Source organism: Vipera ursinii, assembly GCF_947247035.1.
Source record: "Vipera ursinii genome assembly, chromosome: 1".
Lineage (NCBI taxonomy): Eukaryota > Metazoa > Chordata > Lepidosauria > Squamata > Viperidae > Vipera > Vipera ursinii.
This window is the reverse complement of record NC_139512.1, coordinates 321,166,427-321,175,291: the sequence shown is the minus strand read 5'-3', so window position 1 is coordinate 321,175,291 and position 8,865 is coordinate 321,166,427. Positions and strand designations below refer to the sequence as shown.

General features: G+C 40.7%; 1 protein-coding gene across 1 annotated transcript in view; it reads left to right on the top strand.

The window, feature by feature from the left end:
- Positions 1-8,102: 8,102 nt before the first annotated feature.
- The window catches only part of KCNK12 (potassium two pore domain channel subfamily K member 12), a gene marked incomplete at both ends in the record, with an annotated part of 54,240 nt that continues 53,477 nt past the window's right edge, over positions 8,103-8,865 (top strand). The window contains one exon of the mRNA XM_083353192.1: positions 8,103-8,445. Within this exon, the coding sequence (XP_083209318.1) occupies positions 8,103-8,445 (343 nt within the window). The remainder of the gene's footprint in view (positions 8,446-8,865) is intronic.

The following is an 8,865-nucleotide window of genomic DNA, read 5'->3' as shown; positions in this document are numbered from 1 at the left end:
GAAATTACCAAGAACATGGAGCTGCAGCTTTTATGTGCACTGCATGTAACATGTTATCTGGGAAACAGTTTAAAGAGGCACAGAATGGCAGCATTTTTTAAATTTCAGAAAGCTTTGCTGCATCATCCATTTTCAAGTCAGAGTCAGCGATTGCTTCTTCCATGCAATTCTGTCCCAATGGGATGGTGTTTCTCAAGCTCAGCAACTGTAAACTAAGTGGACTTCAGCTCCCAAAATTCCCCAGCCACCTGGGGAATTCTAGACGTTCACCCATCTTAAAGTTGCTGAATTTGAAAAACATTGCATTAGGCACATCTTCAGCTGAATTTCTGTTCTAGGCTTTCTCACATCTGGAGCTGAAATTGGTGCCTTTGCTGTAGAAGTACCATGTTTTATAGATTTCTCATACCAAGCCTTATAATTACCTTATCAGCACCAGATGGCAATAGCTTTTCTGGCCCAACCTTATAAACACATCCTGGATTAAAGTCATTTATGGCTTTTAAAGGTACATTCAGCTTGGAAGTGAATGTATTTATTCAGGAAGTCAGTGAAAGGTGTACATCTCCATGTGGATGTTGTACCATTGAGAATTACACATTGAGTATGGTTTGTCAGCCAGCTACAGATCCATCTGGTGGTGATGTTGTCTATTCTGCCTCTTTCTAGCTTACCAAGCAGTAGGTTGCTCCTCTTCTGGTTGCTACCAAACTCCAGGCCAAACTCTAAGCCAAGCTTCAGGCAGGAATCACACCACGGTGGGCGGCTTGCTGCTGCTTGTACTTCTGGCAATTAACTGAGAGCATTCTTGCTTGCTTGTAATAGTTCCCAGACACCACATAAATTCTCACACATCACTTTCCACATCCTTGTCTTGCTTGTTGTCTTCTCCTTTTTTTCTCCTGCATACACATACTCTTATAAGCTAAGGACTTGTGTGGGGTGAGGCTATCTATGGATTTTGGCAAGTTCATAAAAACACCAGAGTATGACTCAATTAGCATAGATGTTTGTGAGGACACTAGAAAAGGAGTGTGTGAATGAATGCATAAATGAGTCCATTTATTCTCAGGGTTTACAACCCTTTGAGAAACAGCAAGTGTTGAATTGAGCTATGCGGAGCTGAGCCGAGCCTTGGGGAAGTAAGATGGGAGGCATTTCTGCCTGGGTGCAGCTGCTTTCCCCAAATGCAGACAGTAACCTCCTCTTCATTCCCTCACAAGCTTGTCATAGTAATCTGGGTGCAATGCACAGGAAATAATGCAGTTGGGATGCTGGACAAAAGCATTTCTGCTTTTGGAATCACTGCCTGAGAATCCAATAGCAACTCATGATCCAGGAATATTTTACAATGCCTGCCTCCAGGCTAAAAAGGTAAAGGTAAAGGTTCCCCCGCACATGCGTGCTAGTCATTTCCAACTCTAGGGGCCGGTGCTCATCTTCGTTTCAAAGCCGAAGAGCCAGCGCATGTCTGAGGACGTCTCCGTGGCCATGTGGCCAGCATGACTAGACGCCAAAGGCACACAGAACGCTGTTACCTTCCCACCGGAGTGGTCCCTATTTTTCTACTTGCATTTTTATGTGCTTTCGAACTGCTAGGTTGGCAGAAGCTGGGACGAGTAACAGGTGCTCACTCTGTTACGCGGCACTCGGGATTCGACCCGCCAAACTGCCGACCTTCTGACCAACAAGCTCAGCGTCCTAACCCACTGAGCCAATGCGTCCAGCCTCCAGGCTAGACTAGCGCAAATGGAAGTCAGCTCCTCAGTGCTCTAAGTAGTAAATGGGACAGGACATCACAACTCAGTGTCTTCCTAAGGAGCCCGTCAGGATAGGATAGGATAGGATAGGACAGGACAGGACAGGATGGGACCGGACCGGACCGGACAGGACAGAACAGAACAGAACAGAACAGAATAGGAATAGGAATAGAGCTGGAAGGGACCTTGGAGGCCTTCTAGTCCAGCCCCCTGCTCAAGCAGAACAACCTATACCATCTCAGACAAGTGACTATCTAGCCTCTTTTTTAAAATATCCAGTAAATGGAGCACCCACGATTTCTGGGGGCAAGCTATTCCACTGGTTATATTCATATCTTCACTGCAGGAGTCCTTTGATAGAAGCAAAATGTAAAGCTCATAATTTAATAACAATCCACTCACTCTAGGAGCAATGTTTTATTTGACAACTCATAGATAATGTAACCTAAAGAATTTATTTTAATGTTGAACTATTGAAATGTAATATATGTTGACACGGGAAAAATAGCAATGTAAGATAAATGCCACAATTTTCTGAAAACTGCAATATATATTAATAAATGATAGTGTTATTGGTGTATCTATATCTGTCTTATTTAATGAGAGAACATATTTGAGGAATTAACAAGTTAATCTCCATTTGTCAGAATTTAGATATCAGGGTTATCCAGGGCTTTTTTTCTCATAGAACGCTCAGAACGGAGTTCCGGCACCTTTTTTGGATGGAACCTTGTACAGTAGGCAAGGTGGGTTGAATGACATGTGTGAGTTCCAGCACCTTTTTCTTTTACAAAAAAAGCACTGGGGTTATCGATTTGGCTAACATGTTGGGCTTTAAGTGACTCAGTTAAGCATCTCATAAAAATGCATCCACTAAGCCAAATCTAAACAAGCCATGCTATAACTTAGCACAAATAATAATAATAATAATAATAATAATAATAATAATAATAATAATAATAATGAAGAAGAAGAAGAAGAAGAAGAAGAAGAAGAAGAAGAAGAAGAAGAAGAAGAAGAAGAAGAAGAAGAAGTTGGAAGGGACCTTGGAGGTCATCTAGTCCAACCCCCTGTTTGCATTGGGACAGATGATGGGTGCTTATTTGGGAAACTCATATAACTGAGACTAGGAGAGATGATATTTATAGTTTTATTGTCTGTAAATATTAATTAATTTCAAGGGAGGTCAGTATCAGACAAGTGGATACTGCAACAGTAGGCAAAGAGATCTTCCCATAAGAGTTTATGTACTCCATATTAAGAATCAGCTGGAAAAGAAAGGGAATGATGAATATTGGGGATGAGTTTCATAGGAGAAAGCTATGGCCAGAGTATATCATTCTACATGTTTAGTCAAAATGCAGTTTGTTTAGTTCTGACATATGTTGTGTAAACCAGTCATTGCAGTTCTGCAATGCAACCATAGTTTTAGCCACTCAGCATGTTGTATGAACTAGTCAACTTTGGTTTTGGTTGATTCAGCAATCCGTATTTAAAGAAACCATGAGTTATCAGTAAACTCAATCTGTAAACTCTGAAACAAACTCAAGTGAGTAGTCTGGGAAGTGTGGTGGAAAATAAAATATATCCTTGCAAGCTTGAAGTATAGTCTAATAAGTCTTTGCTCTAACCTTATCTGTCAGACTTTGAAATATGGCTTCTTGAAAACTCCACCTATCAATGATGTTAATACATGTGTAAAAAAAAATTGAAATCGGAAATTTACATTTTTTTAAGCAGTACATGATGTTCTGGGATTGATCTACTTTGGTTATTTAATTAAAGATTTTATGAATGCACTTCCATTCTCTCTCTCTCTCTCCCCTCTCCCGTTCCCTCTCCCTCTCCCTCCCCCTCTCTCTCCCTAAACACACTGTTCCAAACAGCTAAGCTAATACCATTTATTATTCCATTAACAATTTGCCTTCATTAGACCAGGCCTATTCCTTTTTTTAATAATAATAAAGTCAACACTGTGTATATAAACTCAGGAAATTGAGCTTCTGTTCTGCTTATGATTGGTCCTTCATTAAAACATGTTTAAATAAGGTGATTGATTAAAAATAGTCAAGAAGAGGCAGAATATTTCTTGCAGATTGAGACTCAACCTGATTAGTAATGGATATGGCCCAGTTAATTCAACATTACTGTTGGTCTGTACTCTATAACCTCATTTATCCAAGTGGCCAGAGGAAACCTCTTATAACATTTGATTAGCCAAAGCTTGTTTACACAGTTACTCACCCTATGATAAGAACAAGCCAACCTTTGGATTTATTTTTTGAAGTATAATCAAGGAAGTGTGAAACATATGCATACATCAGGATGAGGGAAGAGAATAGAGCACCTTCCCCAATCTGACACCCTCTGGATGTGTTAGATTTCAGCTCCATAATGTTCAGCCAGCTTGGTTGCAGAAAGGTGAAATAGATGGTCTTGTCACAGACTGCTGGCTAGAGTAATTTTAAAAAATATTTACTTATAAGGACATCTCCCTGCAAACCCAAAAACAGCACAGGAGAAAGTAGACAATGATCTTTCCTCCAGCTGTGTTAAGTTTTGTCTTGTCCTTCATTGTAAAAGAGATCATGTAGAAGTCATCAAATAAAGTCACGGCCCACATTTACTACATTGCCTGATTCTGTTATATTATATTATAATATCACATAGCCCATGGCTTTTAGTCAAATTGACTGGGGATGATGAGAGTTACAGTCCAAAACATCCAGAAGGCTTCCAGGTAGTTTTGATTTGATCCCTAGGGATTCATCTTCCATTCTTAGAAGAGTGAGAGGAAGAATTTATTCAGGCAAACAATTCAAAACATGAAAATGTGAGTCAACGAGAGGCTGCCTCTAAAAGGTCTCTTGACTGGCTTGTTGACCAGGATATCCTATAATCCAGAGGCCAAGGCTACCTCTGCACAAAGTTTCTTATCCTGATCTCTGCTACTTATTTCTCTAGGACACCCTTGTGGAATGGAAATACAAATTGTATTGCTTGTTTTGGAGTTGCCCAGGCATGTTAGCACTGTCTGTTCTTGACTCCTGTGTGATATTATTTTTAAACAATGGTGAGGACAAGCAGACACATTACAGAAATAGTATCTTTTCTCATTGGCATTATTTTCTCATTCCATTGTTGAAACACAAGAACAACTTTTCAAAGCACTTCTGGGTTGTTGTTTTTTTTATCTACTCTTTCTACTTTAGGGAATGTCTAATCTGCCAAAGAGAAAGCAGATGGTACAGGAGAGGGTCCAACTTGAAGCAAAGAAGGAATTGGTTTATGGGAAAATGTGGAATTAGCTGCATGGCTAAGAATAAGAACTTATGAACCTTTTAATCCAAACTGCATGGGTAGCATTTCTGGCATATAGACTAATGAGGCATATGATTAGATCTTAAATTAAACCTGGATTAATCTCAGTTCAGATTATGACTGCACTATGTCATGTCCTTTTAACTACCGGTATTTTCCTTGTCCTATTTCCTTAACTAACCAACATCGTAGGAGTCTAAGAATAAAATGAAGAGAGAGAAAATGACCTATAGTTCCTGGTTTTCATATAAATCTTTGACATAAGTCTTGAATTATTAATTGCCTGAGTACATCTTAAACAGTCTGAGAAAGATGTTTCAGAACTGAAGACCAACACGCACAAATTACTTCTTTTCCATTGTTGCATTGTTTCAAAGTACAAAAGTGACCATATCTCTTGAACAATATTATTATTGTACACAACAAACAGTGGGGCTTCCTTCAGCCAGGAATCAACATTGACTTTGAAGGCACAAGTCAGCTAAGCAAATAACCAAAAAACAAAACAAAAACCCCATTCCCTAACATGGAGTGTTGCATCCGTCTAGAATAATTGCAACTTTCATCACTTCCTCATGTCCTTGGGCATGATGGGAGTTTTGTTCACCACATCTGCATATATGCTCTAGCTGAGTTTCATCCAGAGCTTTGAAACAAGGACATAGGAGGATTTTGCATTTCCAATCATGATCTCCGTAAGAACATATATTACATGTTTATATAGAGAACGTAATATACTTTTTTCAAAACACATTTTAGACACTCATTTTAGACCCAAGCATCTATGTGAGCACATCTCTTTAAATCAGAAAAAAGCCTCACAGAAGTAAAGTGACAGAAAAATATGTGAAAAGTCTCCTAGACTTTCTTTGGAAAGAAAAGTGGCGAACCTTGGTCCCGTTTTGCAGGATCTGAAAATGCGACTCCTTTTTTCAGAATCGGCTGGTCTTTTCCCTGTGGTTTTGGACATCATTCAGCAATGCATCAGCCTCTCGCCCACTTCACAACCAACCTCGTAAAAGGGAGAATATATATATATATAAAAAAATACCTGCCGATCAAAACTGGCAGCAGCAGCAGCAACATACAGCTTTCCCGACTAATGGGCAAGGCAGAAATAAATCTCCACCTCCTCCCGTTTTGAGCTGAGCGCTCCGCTGCATGTTCCGCAATCAACAGAATGCCGAGAAGGCAACGAAAAGGCGGAGTTGGTTATTGAACAAGTCGCAAGCTGGAGCGGCCCAGCTCCCGCCCAGCCCTCGAAGCTCAACTATAGGCGGGGACAGAGCGAGGAGTCGCGGGCGCACGCGGAGCTGCAGTGCACTATCCGTGGTGCTGAACAGCCGCACTTCCTTTCCCAGCGGTTCTCCCATCACCGCGACCGAGCCGTACAAGAAAAGGAGGCGATCCTCCCACCCTCCACCCCCCCCCCCAGCCGTCATTCATGTTTGGGACTTACAACTGCATGTTACAGAAGGACTCCGAACTGCTGTGAATAAAAGGACATGGTGTGTGTTGGCTTATGATTAGATTGAAGGGAGACGAGGTCGGGGTTGTGAGCCTTGGCGTGGGTGGCCGGGACTTTGCGAGCAAATGGCAAAATCAGAGCTACTCAAGCGGAGGTTGAAAGAAGAGTCCCAAGAAGGTAACTTCGCCTGAATCTAAAGAAAGGTTTAAAAAAGGCTGAAGAGTATGCTTTGGCAAACTACATCTTATTTATTTCATTTCCTTTTTCCCCCTATATTGTCATCTATATGGAATGAACTGATATGGGGAAGGCTATGCTGGGCGGGGTGGGGGGGGGGTGGGGGGAGGTACGATATCTGTCTTGATAAATTTCACCCTCTCATTTCACCCTGCTTTCTGTTATTCTCATGCTAAACTGTATATCCAGTGGTGATTGAATATATATGGGCAGGCAATGTTTTCCCATTTTAATTCAGATTTACAAGAGACAGGAATAACTTTACTGAGGAGGGGAGGGAGGCAAGTAATATGCAGCACAAACAAATGCCGTCTTGAATATTTCAAACTTCCAAATCTTTTATTGAACAAATATCAATTGGAAGTGTTTAGAAAAAGAGAAAGTGAGTTTATTCAGTGGAGATCTAAATGAAGTTACATGGGTGTTGTCTCATTGATTCAGGTTTTTTCAGTCATGAAGCTGATGAATACTCATCTAGTTGAAATACACAGAAAATGGAAAACGCTTGTTAGATAAAGCTATATTTAAACTGATTTGTCCAACCAGCCTTTTCCATTTTCTGTGTGTTTGTCAAGTGGTGACATTTGACTAAATGTCCTGAGCATTTACTCTCCTTTTTATAAATTGTGTTGAATGCAGCTTTCGTGCTCAGTCTTTACCTAATGTAGCTTTCCAAGTGTATTCAATATATGAGAATGCTACTTGCATAGTGTTTAAAGGACTCAGAAAAGAAGAGCAGTGCTGGTGATACATAACTGAAGGAGATTCATTGCAAAGTCTGAGGCAAGCATGAAAACGAAATGATGGGAGGTGAAACGAATATTTGGCAGGAGGAGTATATTTAGGAGGAGGAGTATCCTAGATTCTATTCGCCCTCTGTAGCATACATCAGCAACACTAATTTTGACTGATTTTTTTCCTCTCTCCACTAGACCTGGACGTCTTTGATCAGGATAAAGGCTAGACTACAAAGAACATGGACAAGTGCAACTATCTGAGATGGGAGAGAAAACCTATTCCTTACAAGCTACAGCCAATGCTTGGAAGTGGGCTTCAGGGGCAACAGAATTCCCCAAGTAGTTCTATGAAAATTGATATACCTAAGCTGATGTGGGGGAGTTCAGTGGAATACCAGTTAATGGAGGTCTGCATTGACATAAGCACGATGAGCCAATACTCATGACTCAGAAGGGAAACCCTTCAAAAGAAGGATCTTTCCCCCCCCATTGAATGCTTTAACTGGGTAATATCTCCATGCCAGTCTCCCCAATGAGGTGTTGGTCATTCTCCATCACCTCTGTGGTGCTGAAATTTGGATGATGTCTATCAGGAGACTTAAAGGCTGCTGCTGCATGTCACATTTCAATGAGGACAATGGTAGGTTTATCCTTTTAGCAGTACTCATTGTGGCATACCTGACTGCTGGAGCTACCATCTTCTCAGCCATTGAGAGCCCATCCGAAGCAGAAGCACAGCATCGTTGGAATTGGACTCTTCACAACTTTAGCCAGATCTTCAACATTAGTCTCCCTGAGTTGAAGGCCTTCTTAAGAAGCTATGAGGCAGCCATGGCTGCAGGTATTAGAGTAGATGCCCTCCGACCAAGATGGGACTTCACAGGAGCTTTCTATTTTGTGGGGACAGTGGTTTCAACAATAGGTAAGTCCTTCCTTCCTTCCTTCCTTCCTTCCTTCCTTCCTTCTTTCCTTCCTTCCTTCCTTTCCTTCTTCTTTCAAATACCTAATGTAGCCTTTCACAATTTGATATTCTCCAGAAAGTGTGAGAAAGTGTTGGACTAAAATCAGGGAGACCCAGTTTCAAGTTCACTCTTGGTCATGAAAACTCATTGGCCAAATTTAGGCCAGTCACTTTCCCTCAATCCCAAGGCTGTTGAAGAAAATGGAGGAGAAATTGCTATGTATGCTGCATTCAACTCCTTTAGCACAGGACAGATTATAAATCCAACAAATACGTAAATGAAAATATTGACCATGCTGACTAAGAATTCTATTGACCATATATCTGGACATACTGTATCCTCTTATTTAAAACTGAATCATTTCACATTTTATTTTAGAA